Source organism: Camelus bactrianus, chromosome X (genome assembly GCF_048773025.1).
Source record: "Camelus bactrianus isolate YW-2024 breed Bactrian camel chromosome X, ASM4877302v1, whole genome shotgun sequence".
Taxonomy (NCBI): domain Eukaryota; kingdom Metazoa; phylum Chordata; class Mammalia; order Artiodactyla; family Camelidae; genus Camelus; species Camelus bactrianus.
The window spans coordinates 16,321,769-16,348,874 of record NC_133575.1 but is presented as its reverse complement, the minus strand read 5'-3'; the positions used below and the strand labels follow the sequence as shown (position 1 = coordinate 16,348,874).

The window sequence follows — 27,106 nt, the reverse complement described above, 5'->3', positions numbered from 1 at the left end:
TTGCAGCCTTACTGCCCACTATCTCGTCCTGGCACTGAGGATGTTGCAGGCAGTAATTAGACCAGAGCCTGGAAAGTCAGGGAGAGAAACTGGAACTAACTATTTTCTTAAAAGAACTGGTCATTCAAAGGCAGAAAACCCAAGTCACCGACAATTTCCTTGTCCACTTTGCCAAGGGATGAGCTGGGCCGGGTCCAAGGACAGGATGGGAGAACTCAGCTGGGGTCGGGGGCAAGGTGGGAGTAAATTCTCGAATGCGGAACGTGAGACAAGCCAGGGAGACGGAGCCGTCTCGGGAAGGGCGCAGAGTAGGCCCAGCATCTCGCAAGGGTGAGTCCAGGTGAGGGGCGTGTTCCGTGGCGCCGCTGGCGGGGAGACGTCTCTCGCCCGGGCGCGGTTCCCGCCAGTGGCTCCTCTGAGCGCAGCGGCCTCCTGGGTGTCAGTGCGCAAAACCGCCACTTAATCCCCACTCCCGCCGGATTAATTAGGGCCTCCTCAAAGCAGAAAGTTGCGAGCCAGGGGCTTCTTTCCCAAGTGCAGGGGCACCGCGGAGGGGGTCAACACTCCTCCGGCCAGCTGGGCGCCCCTCCCCCCCCACCACCAGGCACAGGGTCTCCGGTGACTCGCGCCCCTCTAGTGAGCGCCCCCGAACTGCCGGCCAGGTCCCCGGGACCCCCTGGTGGCCGGCGGTTTGTCAGGTCACCGGAGTCATGTCCCAGGCCTGGGCGCTTCCTCCCGCGCCCCGGCCCTCCGTTCCCGGCCAGCAGCCGGGGCGCAGGGCGGGGCGCGCTGGGGAGGCCGAAGCCGCGCGCTATTCCTGTCGCTGTGAGCTACCGGCATGTTATGTGCGGCGCCCAATCACGCCTCCGACCCGCCGCGCTGACCGGCGCCCTCCCTCCCTAATCCCCCAGGCTTTGATTTGATCCTCCGCGCGGAACAAGCTCACCCTCACCCCTGCCCCTTAGCCAGTTGTCCTCGGCCCTCGCGGGTGCCCGCAGAACCCTCCTGGTCCACCCCTGGGAGGTCAGAGCCCTTGCCCCGCACTCCCGGGACGGCCCGAGCAGGGCCGCATCTGCGCATCTGGGCCGTCGGAGATCCAGCACCCCGCCGGAGTCAGTCCACCGGCAGCTCCGCCCTTCCAGGTGATGGTGCGCCGCCACTGCGGCCTCTGGCGCGCTGTTGTGGGCTCCCCAAATTGGGCCGGGGAGGGGGTTTTGGGCAACGCGCTGGCAGCCTCGGCAGTCGCCGAAACCAAACTCTGCATCCCCCGGAAGACTCCAAACTCCTTGCCCTCCCCTACTAGGGGCTTCTGGAAACCGTTCCCCGACCGGATTTGCTCTGAGAAGGGCCCGGGGAGATCTACGGACCTGGGCGAAGAAGCCCTGGGATTTAAGCTGAGCAGACAAAAATGGGCCCCTGCTAGGGGCTCGGCGGCTCGCGCGAGGGGCTCGGGGGCGCCGTGTCCTGGGATGCCTCCGGCCACGCCTGACTGGACCCAGCCCCCGCCCGGCCGCTTCCCGCCCTGGGCATCATGAGTTACTTCCTGTCTTACTGCAAAGCTCATGGCGGCGCGCTGCTCACCGGCTACCAGGCCCTGCGCGCCGAGGGCTTTCTGTGCGACGTGACCCTGGAGGCCGAGGGCAGCGAGTTTCCGGCGCACAGGTCGCTCCTCGCGTGTTCCAGCGACTACTTTAGGGCCTTGTTCAAGAGCCACACCAGGGAGTCCCGGGCGCGCGTGATCCACCTGCATGTGCCCTCGGCGGCCGGCCTGCAGCGCTTGCTAGACTTCATCTACACCGCCTGGCTGCCGCTCTCCATGGACACCGTGGAGGACACGCTGGAGGCCGCCAGCTACCTGCAGGTCACTGAGGCCCTAGGGCTGTGCGGCCGCTACCTGGAGCGCCAGCTGGCCCCGGAGAACTGCTGCTTTGCCGCCAATATGGCGGCGCGCTACGGCCTGGCGCACACGTTGGACGCGGCGGAACGCTGCATCGTGCGCCACCTGAGGGAGCTGCTGGCGCGCGGCGCGGGCCCTGCAGGGCTGCTGGAGCTCAATCCCGCGTCTCTCAGGGCCGTGCTGGGTGCCCCCGACGTGGCGCGGGTGCCTGAGGCCCGACTGCTGGGCCTGGCGCTAGCCTGGTTGCGGCAGGAGCCCGAGGCCGAACGCCTGACCCACTGCGCCGCGCTGCTCGAGCGCGTCCGCTTCGGCCTGGTGCCCACCGACGTGCTTCGGCGGGTGTACTCGGGCTCCGGCCTCACGCTGCCCACCCGTGTCAAAGGCCTTATCATTCAGGCCCTCAACTACCACACGGCGCCCTCCCGCCAGCCGCTCATGCAGGGCGAGCAGACCAGCGTCCGGAGCCCCCAAACCCGTATCTTGTTGGTTGGGGGGCGCAGGGGGCGGGAGGCGGTGACCGAGGAGGTCGTGGTCCCCCGGGAGGCAGTCAGGGGCAGGGGCGCTGCGGCGGCGCCCGAGGAAGAGGAGGAAGAGGAGCAGATGGAGGAGGAGGAGGAGGAGGAGGAGGAGGAGTGGGAGCTCACCCAGGACGTGGTAGCATTTGACGTGTACAACCACCGCTGGCGCAGCCTCACACGACTGCCCGTTCCGCTACTGGGGCACAGCGTGTGCGTCGCAGGCAACTTCCTGTTCGTCCTGGGCGGGGAGAGCCCGTCGGGCGAAGCCTCCTCCCCACTAACCGACAGCCCGCCGGCTGTCACAGCACAAGTGCACCGTTACGACCCGCGCTTCCACGCTTGGACAGCGGTGCCGGCTATGCGGGAAGCGCGGGCCCATTTCTGGTGCGGCGCCGTGGGCGAGGGGCTCTTGGCTGTCGGGGGCCTGGGTGCGGGCGGCGAAGCGCTGGCTTCGGTGGAGATGTACGACCTGCGCCGGGACCGCTGGACGGCAGCCGGGGCGCTGCCGCGGGCGCTGCACGGCCACGCGGGAGCCGTCGGGGATCGCGGCGTCGTGTACATCTCGGGGGGCAAGGCGGGGAGAGGCGAGGGCGGCGCGAGCAGCCTCCGGGACGTGTTCGCCCTGGGCCCCGGGGAGCAGGCGTGGAGCAAGAGGGCGCCCATGGGCACGGCCCGCTTCGGGCACCACATGGCGGCACTGCGCGGCGCGGTGTTCGCCTTTCTGGGGCGCTACGAGCCGTTCTCCGAGATCGAGCGCTACGATCCCGGCACCGACCAGTGGACTCGGCTGCGGCCGCTACCCTACGACCGCTTCTGCTACGGGCTGGCGGTGGTGGAGGAGACCGTACTGCTGCTGGGCGGCCTTAAGTGGCGGGCCTCACGCCAGGTGCCTACCCGCAACGTGGTGGGCTATGACCTCGACCTGGACCGCTGGGAGGACATTGGCTGCGCATTGCCCTGGGCCTGGAGCGGCCTGCAGTGCGCAGTCCTGCAACTGGCCGAGGGTGGGGACGAGGAGAGGGAGGAAGAGCCTGGAGAGGCTCCAGATTTAGTGCTGGGCTTAATAGGTTAGTGCAGCCTCCAGGCCACGGAGGAGCAAGTCACGCCTGACCAGGCTTACAGAGCAACACGTGGGCTTTTCCCAAGAATGGGACTCTGAAAGCAGTGGCTTCTGAAGGTTAACGAGGCAAACAAGGACTTGGCCTAAGAGGAACACTTTCCCTAAAGCTGAGAATGGGAGACAAGAGGGGTCAAATTTAGAAAGATATATGAATCAGCTCCAGTGAGCTGGGGATTTCTAGAAATTCTCATGCTTGGCTAGAGATGGACTTTCGAAAATAAAATATGACCCTATCTTCCCTCTTAAAGTAGTTCCTAGGTGTTAACCAGTGATTATTTTTCTGCCAAACAGCCAAAAAACGTACCATAAGAAGTTGTATACAACACCCAGAAAATTGTTAGCTATAAAGAGTGTGATAAATAGTTCTAGAAGATGACATTATCTCAATAAATAGGGAAGGGAAAGTGCCCTGGTTAAACATCATGCAATCATTGTAGGGAGAACTATGATTTTATGATCCAGAATCATGGTTATAGCTCTGCTCTGATGGTTTAATATAAATATCCAACTGAGAGGGGAAAAAAATCTCTAAAACAGCACCTTATTTTTGGAGAAAATAACAAGTTTTTCTGTCCCTTATCTTTATTTACCCTAGTCTGCTTTTGCCCTGGCTTTAGGCAGCTCACTGGTTAAGTTTTATTTCAGCAGCCATAATCATCAGACTCCTCTGGTTTACTGGATCATCTAACAAAAGCGAAACAAAATCCCATTTCTTTCATCCTCTTTAAATGTTCATTCAGCCGACATGTTGTAGGAATATTTGTACAAAAGTTTTTTAAACTTATTTTTGGTGGTACCCCTCCCCTACCCTCTGCCCCACCTTCCCAAAGGAATCACAGAGAAAGGAAAGAGGAGTAGGTGAAATTTTAAAGTTCGTGTCAGGTAAGTGGGAAACCAGCTTGATTTTGTAGGATCTCAGAGAAGATTCTTATATACACTGGACAGATGCTTCTTCTGGTTTGTCCTACCAATGACTTGAAACTGGGGGGTGGGGAGTGGGGAGAAGATGGCTGTGTGATTAGGTAACAAAGAAATGTGGTGAGGACTCTGCATGAATAAAATAGGTGCTTTATAAGGATTCAGTAAGAGCTGAATTTATTTGACTTCAGTTTACAGTGCTGCCTCTCTCCTAGATTTGAAACTAATGCAATAAAATGTACAGATATATAGTGTTAAAAGGTCTCTTTCATGCTAGGCTAGCCACAAGTCTTTTAAAATTCATTAGTTTAATTTTTACCCTTTAAAACAACAGAGCCAACTTTACAAAAGTAAAAGCCGCTTAGTAGCAACACAGCTAACTAGTCTTTCCATCAACTGCTCACTGTTTACAGGGCACAATCTGGCCACTGTATCCACGACACATCCATCAGGTACATATATTTTTAAGTGAATGTACACGTTTGGTCAAGTAAACATCAACAAGTCTAAACACCTGTAACAAGCACACTTCATTTTAGGACAAGAGGTTTTGGGTTTGTTTGGTTTTTTTTTTTGCTTTTTTGTTTTTTAACATGTACAAAATGCCACAAATTTAATGTGCCTCAATATCCATGCAGTAAATAAATGTTTTTACAAATAGTTCTTTTTAAATGATAAAAATATTACACTGGACCCAAAATTCCATACAAACATTAATACATGATTTCTCATCCATTTTGACTAAGTATAGGATTACTGAAAATGTGCTGTAGAAAGGCCACTCTCCTGTACAGTTGTGCAAAGTTTGCAAAACGATAGTGATTCAATGGTGGTTTCAAAAGCAAAGAAAAAGATCCCCGCTGTGGAGTTTTTACTTTCTCCTCTACAGCAAAAATATTCACTGACAGATATCTGAACTCTTAGAGATGAAAGTACATTCACTGAGCTGTACAGGCAACAGTATAAAGCTGATTAGAAGTAGATTTTAGGATATAGAATAGTAAAGGAGGGTCTCTTCCTCCTCCGCCTCCTCAAAAAAAAAAAAAGAAACAAAAAACCAAAAACAAACAAAAAACAAAAACCCCAGTAAATTGACTTGTACGGTATGCAGCCAGACACTAAAAAGCAGCACAGTCATTATCATGCTGTGATCACTTTCAAAAACGAGATGCTTAAAAAGGGAAATATGATGAGGATTTTTTTCATAGACTTCATCCACTCTTACACAACAAATAATGAAGCTAGGAAAAAAACCTCTAAAATTTTTCTCTCATATAATTCAATGTAATACATCTGAATGACCACCCTCCTCTTGCTCCTCAGGAGAGGTACATTTTTATTTTTCAACATTGTTTTCTATATTAGAACACATATCAGCCTGTAACTAAACATATTTTACTTCCCTGTGTGAAGTATAATCACATAAGTTTAATTAATAGACTAGGGGGAAAATTGGAAACCAACTGGAAAATTAATTCATTTCAGTTTATACCTTATAGCTTTTTAGAAGTTTGAGTTTAAAAACATGAGTTTGGGCTGAAATTATATATATGTGTGTTAGCTGCCTTTCTGGGTGAGTTAAGTGTGTTTTAAAAAATCCACTCTCAAATTCCTCTGTACACAATCAGCATTTCATCACTACAAAAATAAAGGAAGATTTAAACCAAGAAAATAAAGCAGCTCTATCTTCAATTTTGGTCTCAGTTACAAAAACATCTTACAAAGCTTTGCCCTGATACACCATTAAGTGTCCCCATGGATTTGGAATAGTATTTCCATTAACCAGCTTTCACAAGTTAATAGACTCTTAAGACGAATATTAGATACCTGAACTTTTCTTATGTTGATGCTCTTCTATTTTGCTTAACTCTTGTGTGCGCATCTACAGTTCACAAAAATAAAACTACAGCATTAAACTTTGTGCAATGTTTAAGAAAATTCTTAGAACATTTAATAAATATAAAAAAGGTTTAAATTCTTTCCCACCCACAAGGATGTCTGCACCTGAAAAAATGTGATTTAGATTTGAAGTCTTGTTTATATAAAATTAACTTAAAGGGAGAAAAGATGACCTTAGATAGAAAACTGCCTTTTTGTGTTTTCTCTACTTGAAGACCACCTGTCTTCAGAGTTGTTTGTAAAAGTTAATTTTAAGTCATTGAAGACAGTTGATTTTGCACATGGTAAACATAAGCTGAGCACTAACTGCATATAAAATATACAAATGCTCATTAAAGACAGTGGTATTATGACCATATATGGTTTGTTTCATATAGTTTGGTAACATTAAAGTATAGCTTGTCAAGTGTCCCACACGTTGATATAAAATCTACCTTATATACTTGTTCAAAGGACCAGAAGGTACCAGATGGCTGGAGGGCAGAATACACTTACACATGCGTTTCAATGTACGAATGAGTGTGTGTTAGAGAGGAAGTGATTACATCTACTTCAGAGGAAATACTTAGTGGGTCATTTGAGGTGGTATTTTGACAGATATCCAAGAAAAGATCGAGGTACATCTGCTTCCACTGTTGGAATTCTTTAGATGTCAGGTCTGGATTGTCTAGGACTTTATCAATAATGGCTACTTCCCCTTCTCTGGCCTGAAAAGCAAACGGATTAAAGAGTTATGAGAGGGACAGACTTTTCTTTAAATTTAAAATAAAACGTTAATAGGCAAAATATTAAGAAACCCACAAGAAACAGCTCTGGTATCCTCAAACTCAGCACTTGAGACTCAAATCCTAGTGTACTTTTTTCTACACGCGACATGGGTCGTATTGCCCATTCTGTGTGGTTTAGTTTTTCTTCTGGCCCATCCTGTATCCCATCTCTGCCTATGGAAACCTTCCTCGTTCTTTAACATCCAGTTCATAAGCCTCTCACTTCTTGAAGTCTTCCTTCAACAACTGGAAAAAATGTTTTCTCCCTCATTCATATAAGTCCCTATAACACCTGATTGTTGCCATCGAGTGGACATTCCACGTCTTGAGTTACTTATGCACTGTCCGTTCTCCTGCTAGAGGGTCAGTTAGCTCCTCACGCTTGCGTGACAGAGAGCACGCCCTTTGGGTCACCACAGATACATCATTCTTGCTGTGGTCACGTTTTGGCTCCCATCCTGTAGCGCTGAGAGCCTGCAATACCAAGTGGCCCTCCCTTTTTGCACTGCAGCAAATAATAAGCTCCCTCCCAGTAAGCTTCCTGATGGGGTAACTCACCACAGCGCAGCTATCTCCTGTGGGAGCAGTGAGTCTCCCAGGTGGGAGCAGAACAGGCTGAGAGGCTCGGTCCTGTCTTTATGAGCCCAGCAAGTGGGAAGGCACGCCTCTGGGGCAGCCCGAGCTGGGGAGGGGAAGACAACACTGTGCCCTGAGCAGTGGTTCTGGTCATCGGGGCCAGACCAAGACAGCGGGGCTGAGAGCCAGGATGGCGTTTATGAGTCACCCTGTGCTGGCTGAGCCTGTTACGCACACAGGGCTGCTTGGGTCCTTGTCCTCCTCCCCTAATGGGAGATTTCCAGTCCCTCTTAATTTCTCACACTAAAAATGACAGGTCTGTTTAGTTCGTTTTACCAATGAGGGGCTTTTCTTTACACTGACTTTTGGTCTTCTTGCCCGCGAAGAGTGGCGCCCCGGGTCACATACCTGGTGATCAGTACTCACTGAACCCAACACTGGCGGGAGCTCCTACTCTTTGCTCCTGGGAAGTAAACGCTTTTGGGGGCTCTACAGAGCATAAAAGGCAGGGGTGAGGGGCTGAGAGGGAGAGGGACAGAAGCAGGTCTTTAAAATAGGTGAGCCTGACCTGCTTCACAATGCCTGCCTGCTCTTGCAACCAGGTAGTTTGGACCTGAATGGGGGCGCAGGTTGGGGGTGAGGGAGGGTGTATGGCTCTGAAACGTGGGAGGGTGAGGATATCTTCGGTACGGCTGGACACCAGAATTATTCTTTTGGATATTACAGCTCTTTAAAAACTTCTGGTCTTAGTTACCAAAAGGCCATTAAGTTGTCCCCTGGATTTGCGTTAGTCCTTGCACAAATACCAATGAGAGCTAATTGACTCTGAACACTTGGCTGCTTGCTACCAGAAATTTTTCCAAATCATGCATCTCCTATTTTATCTCTTTGGTACTCACCTCTGTTTCAAAATCACAAAACCTCAGCAGCCTACAATGAATCAGAAATGTTTCCCAAAGGAGCCCTTTGACCTTTTGGTTTCTGAAATTACTGCATCACATAGGCTGTATGACAGCTTTTTTTTTGTTTCTTTTTTTTGGGGGGGGAAGGGAGGTAATTAGGTTTATTTATTTATTTAAATAGAGGCACTGGGGATCAAACTCAACCTCTTGAATGCTAAGCACGCACTCTACCACTGACCTCTACCCTCCCCTCCTCTTTTCTGTTCCTGAGTTTTTAAGGGTGCAGAGCCTGCTGAGGGAGGGTCTGTATGGCAGGCCTTCTCCATAATACACACACAGTGAGGGGCTGACTTTCCTGGCTTCTTCAATTTCCTGCCTCTCGGCTCCCCTTTCCTCACCACCTCCTCCCCAGCTTGGGAGTGGCAAAAGAAGATTGGAGACAATGTAAGTGCTTACAGAAATGTGTAATAAGAAAGGCACATGTGAGCTGGGAACTGATAGTGTATACAGAACAATTACAAAATGTCTACGTGGAACATGATCACGGGAACTGATAGTGTATACAGAACAATTACAAAATGTCTACATGGAACATGATCACAGTAGCTTCACTCCAAATGTGCTGCAGGAGATAGTCACAAAATATCTCAAACTCTGTTAGCACCCACTCTTGCATTCTGCATGCATGCTGTGTTCCTTTAATAGCTATATTAATTACACGACATGGCATATTTATCTCGGGAAAACAAAGGACTGAGAAATAACACCATCCCTGCATTCTGGGGGAAAAATTAATTACATCCTGTTTTCTGCTAGAACCAAGTCACATAACATTTAGTCAGTGCTTTGAGATGTTAATGAAAAGTTAAGATTATTTCCTCTTTGCCAAATACATTTATTCCTCTAACTTGGCTTCGAGTTCTTTCTGTTTACTCTCTGCCACCCCCATCCTTCATTTTGTATTTTGTCATCCAAGTATCTGATAAGCCACTTTGAGTTCAGGAATGCATCTCTTGACAGGAATTTCTCCTTCCATTTCATATCTTACCTTTAAAGTGCTTTTGAGAATTCTCAGCCTGTGTAGTTTTTCATTCATCACAGGATCATTACATCTCTTTATAAATGATAGCTTGTATTCCATCTTGGTTGAAATGCGGTGTTCTCCCAGCGGTGACAGACTGGCTTGCTCCAATGCCCTGTATAAATCTTGCAAAGAGTCTCCTAACTTTTCTTCCCTACTTTCACCTGCAATGTCCAAAAGAAGAGAGAAATGAATCCTGTGTAATAAACAGTTATTTGACACTCCAAAAATCTACTTAAAAAAAAAAAAACTATCTGAAAAACGGGATAATGAATGATTGGGAAAACACTCATATTATAAAAAAACCCCAACAAAACCACAGTTGTTAGTTATATTGGGTAAGATCAGCTACAGGCAGCTAATTGTTTTAGAATGATCAATTTATGGGATGCTTTAATTAACAAAATATTCTCTTAATAGCAAATCACCGTACAGATCTTGAGTCCATTAAGTTCAAAGAATTAGAGTACAAAAGGTACACAACACAGAAACAATCCTGCACATAATTTAATATTTTAAAACATTAATGAATATCCCTTATGATTATACTGACAAGCATAGAAGTGCTGATTAACAGAGCTCTCCTGGTTTAGCAATACTGAATGAACTGATTTTAACAATTTTCCAGACTTCATAAGATGGAATGACATTCACTGGCGTATATGATTGTAAAAATCTTCCAATTGTGTGTTGTAGAGCATTATTAGGTTTCATGTGACTGCCATAGTAATGCCTGCCACATTGTAAATATGGTAAATGATCATAAATTATCATCAATGACACTGCTTTAATTAGAATGAAATATGGGAATATTTACATGCAAATGTAAGGGGAAATCTGGCACGATCTAAAAGAAACTACTTAGCATTTGTAAGACCTGGGAAGAAAACACTCCAATTAAATATATTTGAAAGAAAAAATTAAGAGACTGGTTCAGGAAAGGGTCTTAGATCTATTTGAACAAATCCAATTCCCATCTTATTATTTAATTGTGTGAATACTGATGTCATATCTTTCTCAACAATGATAAACAAAGATGAACTTGGATTTTGCTTGGATTGGGAGATAGGATTAGGGCTCTATCACATTTCCTTTAATAGAGAGCCAAAGAGTCCCATTTGAGGAAAGTTAATTACACTGGCCCAAGAAGTAAATATGGAATATTGTTCATTCTGCAATGGTCCATGTGAATACTTTAGGCTTTCTGATGTACTTACAAAAAAAAAACAACAAAAAAACCCCTCCCTAACTGGTAACAATGTAGTTAGCATTTATATGTGCCAGGGAGTAGGGTAAATGCTTAACATTCATGATCTCATTATTCCTCACAGCAATACTAGGAGTAGATCTACTTGATTTTCATTTTATAGCAGGGAAGTACCTTTCTCAAGGTCACATTTAGTTAAGTGGTGAAGCTAGAATTCCAACCCGGCAGTCTGGCTCAAGAATCCAGGATTTTAATAAAAATTCTAGATTGCCAATTTTGTCAGTAATCATTTGAGCTATATATTTACCAGTACGTGTTAATGAATTTGTGAGACTCCCTTAAATGTAGCATTCTAAAAAAATTTTTTTAAAGACGGTACCTAAAACTGGCCCCAGAGCCCCAAATACAGTCCCTTAACTTGAGGGTATCACCTTTAGGATGAAAAAGTAGCTTCATTTAAGTTTCATATTCAATTTTTGGCTCTGCTGCTGAGGTTAGCAACTACTGTTAAGTATGACTGTTATCAGCACATGCTAGCATTAATTCTTCTATAACAAATTTTAGCTTCCTAATCATATATCTAAGTTAGAACTATAATCTAAAAATACAAAAATCCCTTTAAATAACAGCATTTTAATTCTCTGTTATTGGTTCATCCTTCAATGCCTGCAACACCTAGAGGATTTTAAGGAGTGGGGGCAGGGTAGAGGACTGCAAAAAGGAGGAACTGCTTTAGGGGCTAAGAAGAAGATGGAAGTGAGATAAGGAAGTTTAACTGAGAATGGTTTGGAGCCAGCAAGGCACAAAATCATAAGGTCATTCAGAGTAACTAAATGGAATTGTAAAAACGAGGATTCATTTGAAGAGCATAATTCCATTTCATAAAATCACAGGCCAGGAAAGGACCCTGAGGAATTATTTAGAAGTTATCATTCTTTTTGCCTCAAGGCAAGACTGCATCTAAAAGCCAGATATAATTTCATAGAGCAGAGGGTAGGGGAGAAATGAGAGGCCTAAGAGATGTGAATTAGAGTAGTTTAGATATCAGGTAGCCTAATGTATTATTAGTTTTTCAGTTCTTGAGGGAAAGTAAAGAAAAAAAGCGATTCACATTATAGTTTCAGGACTTAAGGGAGGCAGAAGTATTTTCACATAGTAAATTTTTATTTTATAATACCCTTCTGTATTACCTAATACTGTAGGGAGTATATATTTTTTTGAAAAAAAAAAACATTCTTACCCAGTTTCCTTTCTCCCCAATTCTTAAAGTTTGTGGAATACGGGGCCAGATGATTGATTTTTTAATAAAATTTCAGTGTAATTTTACTTCAAGGGTAAGTAAAGACTTAATATAAAAAGTGACAAACAGAACTAAAAACTGAAAGTTTTCTTTTCTTTCTTGTCATTAAGGGCAGGGGGAAGCATTCAGTCAAAGGATGACATAATTCTACAAAGAATCTGGTTTGGCAGCTGTTAGAAGAATCAAGTATGGATTTATCTCTGGGCAGCACATTTGAACAAGGAATCACAATGAGACGGAACACAGAAACACTTCCAAGTAGAGTAATGGACTAGAGATAGCAGAGATCAGTAAGGCCCCCTTCCCCCAGCCCTGCACACCATACACATAGGCAACACCACAAGACGCAGCAGTGGGATGAGGAAGGATGAAGGATTGAGATGCCAGGCTACCACAAAATGCCACCAATTACTTAACATTTTAAGACTAGACAAAGAGTCCTTTTATTTTTAAAGGAGAGGGGTGAGGGGCAGAGTCACATTATAAAATCTGACTCACTGTGCTCTACAGTCAAAACAACACAGAACTCAACATTCAAGACAAAAACAGACCTTTATTTTCTTTTATAATTTTCAATTGGTTTCCTTGCCTTTTTTTTTTTTCTCAGATGAATACCAATTAAGTCAACTGGGGCTACTGTTGCAACTGAAATCGTGAAAGCACCTTTATCTTCTTCTCTTTCTGCCCTCTTCTTCTTCGTCTCCTTCTCACTTCTCTTCTGGTTTCTTTCTTTTTTTAAACCCTTGCTTCTCTTCTTCTAGAAGAGACTTGCTTTGGAAGAGGAGGCAAGCACTTGGTGAGGTCTGCTTCCTGATTGATTTTCTTTCAATGCACCAGTTCACCATTGGAGCACTGGCCACAACTCAGCTCTTTGGTAATTTGAGTGAATGTTTTCTGAAAGTTTGGCAAAGTGTCGAAGACCACATGCAAACTACAGGACATGTATAGGACCTTCTGTAATTCCTAATGAGGAAGTGTCTCACCGCTACAATGACATTTTAATTTGTATCTAACGTATTCATGAATTCTGGGCCTATGCAGGAGTAAATTCCCTCTCAAATTACATTTATGTTTACAACATATAAATTAGTCCTGTGTCAGATGACACTTTTTTCTATTCCAATTTCAGTAAAGCAAAGAGAACATACATACAAAGTTCTCTTTCCTATGCAAAATTTCATTAATAGATTTGAGGATCACAATGAAGTTACTGACAAATTAACTTGAATTCTGAGCCCAGGGAGGGTCGTTTCTGGCTGCATCATAAGTTGGGGGGGGGCGGTGGAAGAAGATCCTCTGATTGTTTCATTTATAGTCTAGCTACACTATGAAACACTGTGACCCTGGGAATGTGGTGAGCATCACAACAGTTGTCTGGTTCTTTCAGGTTGCATATGAACTCCAGGTAGTGATAAAGAAAAGCTTAAAGAAAAGATTAGCTAATGCAAAAAATAGTTGGTTGAACGTTTCTTGCAAATGGCTTATTAGCAGATGCTAATACATTTCTTAAATACTATAAGGTCTTTGGTTGATATATTCCCTTACATTCCTGCCCAGTGGTTTCAAAATATTTTTGATTGTTCACCCTTATCAGGTAAAAGACTTCTGTTATCGATAACATATATATATATATATATATATATATATATATATATATTACTCTATATTAATAGATATGCATGTTACAGACACAGAAAAGAAATTTGAAAGAATGACATATAAAACCTGAGGAGAAATCCCAATGTTTTTTCTTCCTGTACCTCAATGGCCCCACGTGTACCTGCCTTCAGAGACCTGCACTTTGCCTCTCCCTGAGCCTACAGACCTCGCTCTCATTGGCATTTCCCAATCTTCTATCTGGCACATTGTCTCACGCAGCCAACGTTTAAACTGAGTGATGGTTTTCTCTACTTTATACACTAAGTACTGCACAGAGGGCTCCCTATCAGGTGACTGTGTAACTTATCACAGTCTATTGTGTAATTTCGTTCAAGTTTCTTTGCTGAAAATTAAGGAGAGCATAATACAAACTTGGCGACCTGAAAATGTCTTTCTGGAGTCCTCCCTGTTTCCCTGTCTCTGTAATGACCATGTGGAAGGAGAGAGAAAAATGAAAACAAAACCAAACAGAACAAATATACCAACTGGGCTCTTGAAGAACTAAGCCAACAATGAATAATCAGTTCTGGTACATGTTTTGGAAGGGAACTGTGCTCTTTTAAAATTGGACAATGATGTCCTAGTGGAAACAGTTGTTCCTTCCACAGCACAACTGGGTAATGAGCACAGAAGGCTGGGAAAGGCTAAGTCACAAGTGGGAGAGAAGGCTGGACATAGTAGCATTAGTCACCAGTCAAATGTGAGAGGCATTCGTTCTTGCAGGGCCGCAGAGTGCTCCAAGGCGTCCAGGCTAAGGGTGTCACGTATGGGAAGCACTGTTCTCACCATGAAAGGCAATTAACATTTGTTAATGTTAATTTACTAGTGTACCATCATGAACAACTTATTTATATGTAAGGTGACAAAGTTTTAACAGGCTTAATATAGATGGGTTTAATGTTTGTAGGTTTTATGCTAAAGATGATTATGTATTCAGGAGTTTATACTGTAACTTGAATTGTTCTATAATTAAATATTAGCTCTCTTCATTCATGTCTTTATATAAGTAAGTCAACTAACTATGCTTTGCATTTTGTACCACTGGAGAGAGGGTAGTTTGTTACATCTGAAAAAAAGCTAAGATTTTAAAAGCTGGCTTTCACTTGTCGCTCTGTAATCAGTTACCCTTTTCATAATTTTAAGTAATTGGTTAATTTTCTTTTAGGCAAAATAAATAATTTCTCTGATGAAAAAAAAATTTGATTTTAGTGAGGAAAATCCCTTCTTTGGAAAAGACAGCTTGAATGAATCCATCAATATCGCCAAGTGTATTTTTAAAGAAGGACATGTGAAACCCAGCCCTGTAAGAATGACCCTGCGCTTCACCAAAAAAGTACAGCCCATCCCAGTGTCTGTCACTCCCTTCTGCGCAACAGTAAAGCTTACTTGCATAAAGATGTGACAAAAGAGACAGAGCTGAAGCTTATTCTACACTTCATTCTCTAAGCATGTAAATTCTGCCAAATTACGTGGTTTACTGCCACAAATATATGACAGTGGTGGAATATGCAGGGTACTACGGTAGTTTTTCTGACAAATAGTTCAAATAGCAAAATCTTGGTGTCCTCGCAATGATTTATTGACCCAAAGGGAAGGTTCTTTGAAGGACAATTGCAAACACAAATGACAGATTCTATATTTGCCCACAGAATTTGGAAAATTTAATTAATAGAGACATAGAGGTCAAGGTACCTGGTTCTTAGGCAGGAATTCATAAAGGGGACATTTTAAAATGAAAACTAAGGGATGATTATATTTATAAATTAATGTGGAGTCACCATATTCCTTAATGAGAAAAAACTAAAATTCTTCATATCATAACATTTTACTATGACTTAGACAGGGAGAATGACCCAAGACAATCCCACTAATATTAAATGCCAACAAAAAGCTTTTTGATGCATTTCTACATATTAGAACCATCATTTTTATATATTCTTAAAAAACATTAAAATGGTTAGAGCAGAGGCAATTGTAAGGCAGATCAATGTGATTTTATTTACAACACAAATTCCATTTATGAGAAAGAAGCATAGATTACTTCTCTTTAGAAAGAGATTTACTATCAAGCATACTTAGCAAATTATTTAGCTCTCTAAAAAGATCTGATACCAACTGGTCATATTTTTATTTTTACGTAATTTATATTTTTACAGGTATTCACATTATGCAATACCACACACTGCGGCGACAGGAAGAAAAAAACATTTCCAAATACAATGTTAAATTATCTGTTCATTGCACAGTATGAAATATCCATTAATTAGCATTGAAATTATTACAGAGTATCTTATCCAACTAAATGAATGAAATTTCACATCCACTACAGAAGAAAAATAAGCAATATTGAGCCATAAGGGACCCAGTTACATAGTGTTAAATCATATCTGAAGCTAGTTTGAAAGACAACCAGACAAAATACTTTTTCCAAAGTGAAAACCACAGCCTATATAGATTTGGAAAATTTTACAGAAAAGAATAGCTCATGCCTGTCCTATGAGGCAACACCATTTGTATACAAGTGCCAAGAAATAAGGAGAAAGTTAGGATTTTAGCTGAGGAATCTAATAAAGCCTGGCATGAGGAATTTTCTTCATTAGCGTCACTGAAAGCAGTCTCTGTGTTACACCTGAATACACTTTATAATAGAATAAACATAGGAAGTTTCAGAGCAGGTTGTGGATACCTTGCCTTAATAGATTACACTGAATTCAGTACAATACAGCACGTCAAGTTTTAAAAATGCAAAATACACTTAATACACAGAATTTGCTTCCTCTGCTTTGCCTTAAAGAGGCCACCAAAGAGTCCATTAAACAGCCAGGGCTTTCTAGTTATCGGAGCTGATCCCTCTCCTTTCCTGGTGTCAGGAAAACACAACTGAGGTGTCACCACACAGAGCCCTTCCCCAGTCAGTGCCCTTCCCCTCTGTTCTCCCACAGAAACGGCAGTTTTCTGTTACTGTGCTCCATCTTGATTGGCTTTGATCTTATGCTAGTCCCAGTGGAGAAAGCTTGCATTCTTCTTAAGAGTGGCCTGCCCCTCTTAATATCCCTTTAGGGAGGCCCCCAATCCACAACACTTGATGATCTAAGCTTTTTAAAAGTCTGTTTTCTGTTATAAACGGCAAGGATGAGGCCATTTTAGTTGCTTGCAAGAGGTTGATGTTGAGTCTGCGTCGTGCTGACTCGCTCCGATCTAAATTCTCTAAACATTAGCTTATCAATCTGTCAGTCCAATGGGTTGAGTGCCAACAGAAGTGGATCCGATTTGGCATGGAGAGGTTCTACCAACTCTCGCAGTGTATTAGCCTAATATGATAAAGCAGTGATACAATATGATGAAAGACCTGCGAGTGCCATTATTCCCAAAGCACATTAGTATTTGTATTAGAAATACTCTCATGCAATACACCCATGAAGAGAAAAGAGAAAAATATGGCTAGAATTGCATATGGTTTTAATACCATAATGTCCTTCTGTTGGCATGCAAGTCTACTTGGCCATAAATGGGACACTTTGTGTTTTAAGCTTGGTTATTTGGAAATGCCAATCTTACGTATACAAAATAATACACAGCACAGATACATCTTTTCCCGCCTCTATACTTGTATATGCACCTCTGTAATTTTAATCAGGAAAGCTTATGTTAAAAGTAGTCTCCAGAATCATGTAAGATGATCAGTCCTTCAAGGAAATTAAACTGTGTTTCTGTCAAGATCTCTCCTCAAATTCATCCAATCAAGAAGTATGAGGAAAAGTTTTCCTGTCTACCTGCTGTCTAACTACTCTGACTCATATGCTATCATGTGCTAACTGGTGAGGGAGAAAAGCCCAGTTAGTGTGGCTCCGAGGAGGTGGTTGAATACTGACAAATACAAACTGAAGTGAAAAGCTCTAACAGGGTCAACGTGATGAAAGGGTGTCTTGACACCTGAGCACAAGCCACATTTCAAGGAATTGAGAAACTAGAAGAGACTAAAGTTTCTGAATGAGTTGGGAGACTAAGAACAATTGGTGTAAAAGAAACTGTAGTCTCTTAGTTCATTTTATTTTAGAATTTGAGGAATACAAATATTGTCACCAGGCACAAATCAGCAGTATTTTTTTTCAAGCCTAGAGCAGATTTTTATCTGCAACATCCTGTAGTAATTTTTGAGTTATATCAAGAAAAAGGAACAAAGTGGGAGAGGGAACAAAGAAATCGTGTTGTTCATTACAAGCTCCCTTAGAAAATGGGAAAGGTTTGTGCTGCCCATAGCATAGTATCTAGAAAAGGGGATGTGGCATGGTCCAGAAATAAGCAGAGCTAATTTTTGTTTATCAGATCATATACTCTTCTTTTGCAGGAAAAGGGCTGGGAACTCAGTAATCTTCATAGGTAGGTTACATGAAACAAAAGACAATATCTCATTTTTTAGAAAATTATAACACTGGAATGCTAGTTCTGGATTCTACTACTTTGTTCCATAAGGTCATGGAATTTCAAACAGCAAAATCAAAAGCAATCTAACGTTGGGCACAAGGTCATTCCTAAATTTAAAGGGTTCCTAGTTTATCTATGTAATTCGAACAGTTTCCCCTCAGAAACAAGGTTACATGAACAGTTTAATTTCTAGTGTGCTTAACCCATACTGAACCTGAACCAGAGCCCTGGTAATCAAGTCACATTTAGTTACATTTAAGACATTGTTTATATAGGACTGCTAAATTCTACTTCAAGAGACTGGAAACACCTCCTAAACTGAGGCCTTGCCAGAGGGCAGGATGGTTGGGGGCGCGGGGAGCAGACTGCTGTTTCAAAATGGCTACAGCTAGTTCTAGTCTGTATGTATTAGCATAAGAGAAGACAACACTCTTGGACAAGGTGTCTCTTCAACTCACAGTGGTCAGACAGACCACTGACTACCAAATCTCAGGGGTGGAGGTTTGTTAATCACAGATTTCTGGGCCCTGCCCCTAATCTACCCAAATCAGAATTTCTGGGTACGGAACCCAGGTGATTCTTGTGCCACTGCAGTTTGAGACCTCCTGCTTTGAGCCAGTCACATTGTGGTGGGCTGCACCGTGGGGAGGGCTGGTTGGAGTCATGCCAATTTTTGTACTACACATATAAGTAGCTTGTAGTCAGAAGTCTTAGAGTTGGGCATGTCACATAGGGTTTTATTTTTAGTTCCGTCACCAGTATAACTTGTATTATGTAACTCAAACAATTTCAAGGTTTTTGCCGGGGAATCTGATGGAAATATTCTGCTCTACTGAGAATACAGCAAAATTAAAGAGGCCTTGGTAAACTGCTTGAATAAATTCTTTAAGGCTATACTTTTAGGTAGTGTTAAATAGTTCCTCTTTATTTTCAAGGCAAACAGAACAATTATATAGACACTTCCAGACTCAAGCCTATTGAATCAACTGTACATCTTGGTATGCGCATTCTGAATTTCAAGTATGAACAGCAGTGGCAGGCCAGGAGGGTCATAAATGATGGAATGGCAAGTCCCTTTCTGGTTCTCAACACTCTCTTTTTCTCTCCCTTTGTATTTTCATTGGGCTTCCTCTCTCTCTCCCTATTTCTACTCTTCTCTTTTGTAACTGATAATTTCATTTATCCCTATTCAAATAGTCAAAATATTCAAACCAGTTAAAATTACTTATTATAGTGACATTAATTTTATGCCTGTTTTTAAAAGGATAAGTGGAAACTGCATATTCCTTAAACAAACCGACAAACAACAACAACAAAACAACCAAAACTTCAAAATTGTATGGCTCTTGATTGTTTTGTTTTCTTTTGGCCAATATCCTAACTATAAAAACGATTCCCTACTTCCTGCTATTAAAATAAACTTCACTATTTACCAAGCTTTCAATCAAGTACATTTTGAAACAATAGCAACATATCTATGCTACCCCAAGAAAATCAGTAATGCTTCTGTTATGCATATTACTTAAATATTTATTGAGCTTCCATTCATAACTGAAACCTCCAACTGTGAGGCTACAAGCCCAGCTGGATATAAAGAAACAGATTCTGTTTTCCTGAATGATGTGATCTGCATGATACACCCAGATGCAATGCTATGTCGAGTCATGTATAGGATGACTTATTGCAGTGCGGATCCACTTCCCATGCAAGCTCTTCACAGACTGAATCTATGTAGGATATGCTGAGGAGGATGTTCCTTTCCTTTTTTGTTTTATGAATTTAAAAATCTCCCCATTAAGGACCGTTCAAATACTAAGCAGAAACAGAAATTCTAGGAACATAAGTTTTAGAAATGTAATCAGGCTTCTAATAGTATACCTGCTAGGAGTAGCTGATGATCCTTCAATCAAATCCTGACGATTAGATTATAAGGTAAGGATGGAGGCACAAACATTTGCAAGAGAATGATTAAGTTTGAATACAAAATAGGTGAAAAAATTTTTTTCCCTTAATGAATGAAATAGAAGAAAATATGTGCAAATGGAAATAAGAAGTGCTTAAGCCAGAACATCACTTTCAAAGATTCAGGCTTCAGAGTTTTAAGAGAAAACTGTTTCCACTCTCTTGAATTATCAGTGGGATTGAGGGCAAAGTCACTGCTTACCAGTCTCCAGTCGTAAACTGCTTGCAGATGACAAAGCAGACACCCTCACCTACCAATAGTAACACTTGTGGAGATCCAGGGAGAGTAGAACTGTTTTGTGTGCTTAAAAAAAATTATTTAACACAATTATCTGGATCTCCCCCTTCTTCTAAATGTACATGTTCAGACTTAAGTTTTTCTTTTTGTAAAACAGGAATATCTAACCCCATGAACTGACAGTCAGTGACAATTACTTCTTTTACTGAAAGTATTGGAAAGAGTGGCCTGAAAACTTGGTTCAGAATGTTCGGGTCAAGAGAGAGACTTAACTGTGGCTTGAGTAGTAGCTGTCCAAATTTTGAGGGCCTATTTTCTTGTAAAGGTGGAGTTCAAATAGACAGAATATCAGATTTTCAAAAATGTGTTTGCTTATTTTTAATACCATAGGGGGAAAGGAACTGAAGTCTTATTTTAAGTGAGGAGTACAGTTTTCATGATAAAGTTTTCTTTTTCAAAAAAGTGATAAATTGTAGAAGGTAATACAGTTTGTGCTTATGCCTTATAACATTTCTAGTGATCTTTAATTAGCAATTTCAGGTAAAATAAAAATATCTGATGAATCTAGCCACAGGCAAAACAGATTAGATTAGAATGTTTCCAGATTAGAATGTTCCTCTAAATTGCCAAATCACAATCCATCCTCTGTGCATGATTCACTGGGGACAGAGTATCTTCTTATGAAAGTAGTATCTCATTTCAAAGTACCTACTGCTATACTATGACCTTAGAGTGTAGTTAGGACTTAGTTATATAAGAGTATACCACACACTCTGGCTTTTTCTGTCTGTATTAAAACCACTATCTGAAATAAAGGCACACCTAAAGTACACTTGAAATGAAGCCTACATATTAGCAACAATTGAAAAGGTCTTTTATATTTAATAGTCACAGAAGTACTTAATATGTTAATTCAATTTACCAACACTTTATTTTCAAGGAAGTGTCTACAGATACATCAGAAAAGTGAACTAAGGAATCCTGCATTATTATACTGTCATCTCAATGTCCCCTTTCAGATTTTAAAATAGAAAATAGGAGGAATTCATTTTTACAGACAAGTACTGTTCAATAAGGACTTAATGGGTGCCTATGGGAATATATACTATATCAGATGTTAGGGATAAATATACAAAGATAAGAGTCTGACCTCAAAGAGTTCATGGTATAGTTGTACAACACCTTTCCCATTTCTGTCTTATAATTTTATAGTAAAGGACTATCAATAAAAAAGCTCTACTTTATTAAGTACAAACATATATATATATATATACACACATACATAATAACAAATCAAATTGTAAGACTATAATGTTATTATACAATTACCCTAATAATGTATATTATATGCAATTATACTATATGCAATTACATTAATTATATATTATATAGATATACTAATTTTAATTTGGAATACATAGAAAATAAAAATATTTTAAATTTGGAGCAAATTTAAAGAAGGTCATTAAAATAATGTATGTGTATATATATGATATAAAACAGCTGAGTTCTGATGCTTACAATAGACTTTAAAACTGAAGGGGATTACAATATGCCACTTTGGCCTAAGGATTATTTTGAGCTGAAGGTAATTAAGAAGCAGCAGACATAGAAAGATCTTTGGCCATCCCTGTATCTGTCTAAAAGCAGGACATAAATTTCCCACCATGAAGGTGTTTCTCCTCCCCTCTTCCATACTGGAAGAACAACTCTTATCACTGAAGACAGAAAGCTGGCATCAAGATGGGTCTCCACAAACAAATCTCACTAAAATAGCCCTTATTTTCCGTTAGTTTCCTCTATATATAAACTTTCTCAAAGTTTACCACTCTTTTCCCTTTATCTTGTCACTTCTCCATAATTTATCACCCTTTGTTAAGATGGTATATAAACCCCAGGTCTCACTGCTTCTTTGGGTTTTTACTTCTTTCCCATGAAGGCCTCTGTGCACATAAAAATTCAATTAATGCAATAAAATATGCCTTTTCTCCTGTTCTTCTGTCACTTGCCAGTTTAATTCACAGGCTCCAAGTAAAGAACCTAACAGGATAGAGGAAAAGTTTTGTTCTTCCTCTATAAAACATTTAAATCAACTCTTAAAGCAGTCTATCCTAAATCATCCATATTTTAAAATATTTAAGAATATTTATATTCAAAACATTTAAACATGAAATATTTAATATGACATATTCATATTTAAATATGAAATACATATATTTCATAGTAAGGTTATTTTGAGATAACTTTAAGCAATGTGGATAGATGGCAGCTTACTGGCAGAATGAGCTGCTGTTGCAACCTATTTTATGATTAATAATTACTTATTTTAAAATAAACTCTTTAAAATTCTCATTTCCAAATTAAATACCTACAGAGGCAACATAGCTGAAGTCTGAGACATGAACCCATTACAAGAAATAGACTTTTTTTTTTACCCTTTAGTAATTTAGAGATGAACAATGCATATTTTTAACTTATGAGAATTTTTAACCATAACCACCACCTTACATGGTTATAGTAAAAGGATGCAATTAAATAGATTATATTCAGTCTAGACAATAATCAGTGTGAAGTAACTCAGTGATGAGAACTGCCAATGGGGCGAACAGATAAAACCCATGTAACACAACACTTCATTTGTGACTACGTCTAGTCTGCCAAAATGAAAAGGTAAATTGGGACCAACTACATTTCAGTCATTTTCCTGCCTATTTCTTTCAATGGATTCTTCTTTGGTCCTTCCAACCCTACTAGGACATTCTCTTTCCTACCTGATAATCACTCTAAAAAGCAATTCCAATGTTATCTGAACCTTGAACCAATTATGCGACTAGGTAGATAAAAATACCTTCAGAACACTGACTATATACCTCTATGATCCAAACTATTTCATTTGCCTATTGCACTTGACTTGAATTCCCCAAACTGGACATTCTTATGGACTAACAGGTAAGGGTATTTGTACCTGGGGAATTGGGAGTTGTAAAGATACATTTAGTATGTTGAGTCCATCAGAACCTACTCAGAGTAAACAAAGGACCTTTGCTCTATGATGTCCTCCTCCAAGTTGCTGATCAGCAAACATGATCTATGATCTGTAAATTCTGATGCAATGCAAACTGTGCTTTTAATGTCTAGCTTCCTTAATAAGTAGACAATCAATGGAAAAACTTTTAATTCTTGAAAATTTGATCTAAAATAAATACGTACATATATTTTTCAAATTAACAATAATGTGAACTTTGTGAACTTTTGCTCTATGGAGTTCTACTGTCTTCTTATTCTCATATTAAATTCATATATTATCCTCAAAGTACTGCCATCTTGATTTTGGTGAGGTTACTTTTTAAAAAAAATATCATTCAGTGTCAGCTCCAGTATCATGATATCCCTCCAAACTAAATGAAGGGAAAAAAGAGGTATTGATCTGCAAAAGTGACTGAAATACTAAATTCTTTTCAACAAGAGTACAACAATGGGTATGTGCACACATGTGTATGGATTGGGAGTAGAATAATAAAAGGAGTGATTCTTATGCTAAAAATTTAAAGACATTACTTCCTGTCACACTATAACACTGTTCATGATTATAGAAGCTTGAAATGGACTTCTGCTTACTTTTTCTGGCTGAGCTTATAATATTACAAAAAATTACAATATTGATTTCCCCTCTTTATAACTTCTAAATGCTGATGCCTTATTACTAACCTTCTTGGCATACCAGCCTGACATTTGGGATCATTTGCTCATTAACAACTCTGGCAAAGAGCAGCTGTTTTGGGGGCACTGCCAGCTGAATTTCTCAGCAATAAAGACAACCAAAAATACCTTCCCCAGCAAAGCAAGTGCCAAGAAAGGTGAAAAGAAAATTCAAAAGATGTAATAACCTAAAATTTTATCTTAACAGTTACTTATCAGAATTCATATTTTTCTCTACCTCACATCTGTTATAAATCTAATCTCTCACCTTAATCAAGAACATTTTCATATTCTCTTTATTAATCTATAATTATATCATAGACTATTCTCATAAATCCCCATCATTAGCCATCTACATATTATATTTAAATTATTACATTTTTAGGTATTTAAAATTTATTATGTACATGATTAAGAAGAAAAGATTACTTTGGTAAAAACCACCATAAAATCATGCTTATTAGAAATATAGCACGGATGTAAACAAATCAGCACAAACATCCATCTTAGCAAAAAGCTCAGATGTTAAAATAATATTCATACCCAGTCTTGGTCTCAAAATCATTGGTTATTACATTTTGGACCAACAAACTCATTTTACATTTGGAATGGAAAACTATGGAATCTAAGACATACTTTTTTTTTTTAAATAAAACATCCTATTATATATGAGTTTCACTTTTTCCCCTCCTGACAAAATTGTATAGCACTGCCCTTTTAAAGAAAGTTTTACTAAAGAGTTAGAGATATGCTGACTCTCAGTGTTCTTAGGGAAAAATACAAATGACTTTATAGCGGTGGCAAAAGGTTTCCAGCTATATCTGTGTTTAACATTTAGCATCACATGTTGAATTTCACACTCACCAGTGTGATTACAGAAAACTAGAGTCATACAGGGACTTCATTAGGGTGAGAGCTTGTTCTGCAATTTCAACTGTTTGGAATGTCAGAAGGTTCTCCATATTGTACAACTTAATTTGTATTCAATATAGCAATGAATTGCTAACTTCCTGCTAGTGAACAAAACAAAAAATCCAATTATATTAACAAATTTGTTTTCTATTTATAATTTAATTAATTTTCAGCAGCTTTATGGTGCTAGCTTATTCATAACATCTTTTAAAAATTAAGGACAATTCCATATTTCATCAAAGTAAGGCTTTTTTGGAAATCCTATTTAGTCTATTTATATTAAACAAGGACCATGCTGCCTTCTCTAGGGTGAAAAAATACAACAATCAAACTAGATACGTGAATTTGTAAGAATATGCAAATCAAGGGGTGAATCTGGGATTCTCAAGTTCCACCTAAGACTTCCTTACCATCTCTTGTGACTGGTGCCACGTGGGGAGGAGGGGAGGAAACAATGATAGTAGCTGTGGTGTAATTAGTATCTTCCTAACAAATGTGATCATCAGACAACTGTGCAGAACTTTGGCCCTTTTTGTGATACTGGTTTATATATATAAAAGAATACATTACTACCATAATAAAATAAAAATGTTACAAAAGATAACACATTAGAATACAGTTGTACTGGTGTATATGATCTTTCATAGACAATTGATCTGCTCTACCTGGATGTACTACAACTGGATTTACAGTGATAAATTACATCAACCCTTTCTTGTTAAATTCATGTATAGCTATGATCAAGGTTCCAGAGTAACTTTTCTCATACTGATTTTACGGTGAACAAGTACAGAACTAATCTACAAGACACTAGCACTGGATATAGAAACAAAGTTAGACAATCCAAAACCAAAATTAAAATCAGCATTTTAAGACCACCATGAAGTGTACATTAAATGTGTTTACTACTATTTAGGAAAACTGTCACATAATTTGAAAGGGAACATTACTCTATAGTAATTGACAATGCAGAGTATATACCATAAATACAAAACCAGAACCTGACCAAGGAAAATGTCATGATGACATTTTCTTTCTCCTTATTATAAATCTTCAGCACAGCACTAGAAAGCCTGCTTTCTCTTTGTGGAAAATCAATAAATACTTCAAAAGCAGAAGCAGGAACTCTTCTTTAACAAAACAATACACTTTAATTATAGAAGGCCTTGGTTCCCAAGGCCTTAGTTTTAGCCATACTAGGAATGGTTTCAGATCTTAGTTGTGTGGGCAGATCTGGTCTCCATGGTGATGAAAAAGTCAGCCTGGGAAGTGGAAAGAATTGTGGTACACTGCTCCCCATAGAAACAGTCAAGCTGAAATCAAATACAGCTTCTGTATTTAGCATCGACAAACCCTGAAGCTCCAGTGAACTGGTACTTTACCTCAGGAGTTGCCATGGCAATTTGCTAAGAAAGGTGGGTTACAGATACCTACATCTATTACTACTAAAACATCAAATTAAGAGCCAGAATATATGCGTTAAAAGCAATAATTTATTTACTAGTTCTGAATTTGGCTCTCTTAAATAGGATCTAGGGGTTTAATAGTGGCATTATTGTTTTTGCAAATTCATATAATCTAATTAGTATTTTTAAGAAATTCTAAGAAATAGCCCTGAACAACTTTTACTCTTCTTCAGTTTAGTGTAAACATTCTGAAAACAAATCAATTATTATACTAACATTTGTATTTTGCTTTCCACCTTATAAAGTGCTTTTTTACATGCAATGTCTCGAAAGAAGATGTGGAAAATATTAGAATTTCACTAGATTTCACTTTGTGATGAGTTTTCATTTCATAGTACATATTGCATAGTGCAAGAGAAATTAGAAGTTGGAAGCAGATGAAAGTGTGAATGGTGTGTTCTTTAATAGTTCCTTTCAGGGCACATGAATTAAATTTCAGATTTGTAACAGGTGACAGAAAGTAATGTTTCATCATGAGAGAAAACATAGTAATCCACAATACATCAATTTGGTACCTGTGAGTAGGAACTGGAAAGATCAGTGACACCTTCAAATTTTAC

At 40.5% G+C, this 27,106-nt stretch overlaps 2 protein-coding genes across 6 annotated transcripts in view; one reads left to right on the top strand and one right to left on the bottom strand.

Annotated features, from left to right (window-relative positions):
- Window positions 1-427: 427 nt before the first annotated feature.
- On the top strand, window positions 428-4,617 carry KLHL34 (kelch like family member 34). The gene has a single exon (XM_074360061.1). The coding sequence runs from the start codon at window positions 1,532-1,534 to the stop codon at window positions 3,485-3,487; it is 1,956 nt and encodes a 651-aa protein (XP_074216162.1). The 5' UTR covers window positions 428-1,531; the 3' UTR covers window positions 3,488-4,617.
- The window catches only part of CNKSR2 (connector enhancer of kinase suppressor of Ras 2), a 242,166-nt gene continuing 219,673 nt past the window's right edge, over window positions 4,614-27,106 (bottom strand). For 4 of the 5 annotated variants that reach the window (XM_074360056.1, XM_074360057.1, XM_074360058.1 and 1 more), the window contains 2 exons: window positions 9,646-9,842; window positions 4,614-7,059 (listed from right to left, as the gene is read on the bottom strand). In XM_074360056.1, coding sequence (XP_074216157.1) covers window positions 6,844-7,059; window positions 9,646-9,842 — 413 coding nt within the window. In that variant the 3' untranslated portion in view covers window positions 4,614-6,843. Of the gene's footprint in view, window positions 7,060-9,645; window positions 9,843-15,816; window positions 17,156-27,106 lie in introns of those variants that run through there. The other variant, XM_074360060.1, reaches the window with a different exon arrangement.

Excerpts from the sequence above, each read along its gene's own strand:
- KLHL34 (XM_074360061.1), top strand. The coding sequence starts at position 1,532 with ATGAGTTACTTCCTGTCTTACTGCAAAGCTCATGGCGGCGCGCTGCTC.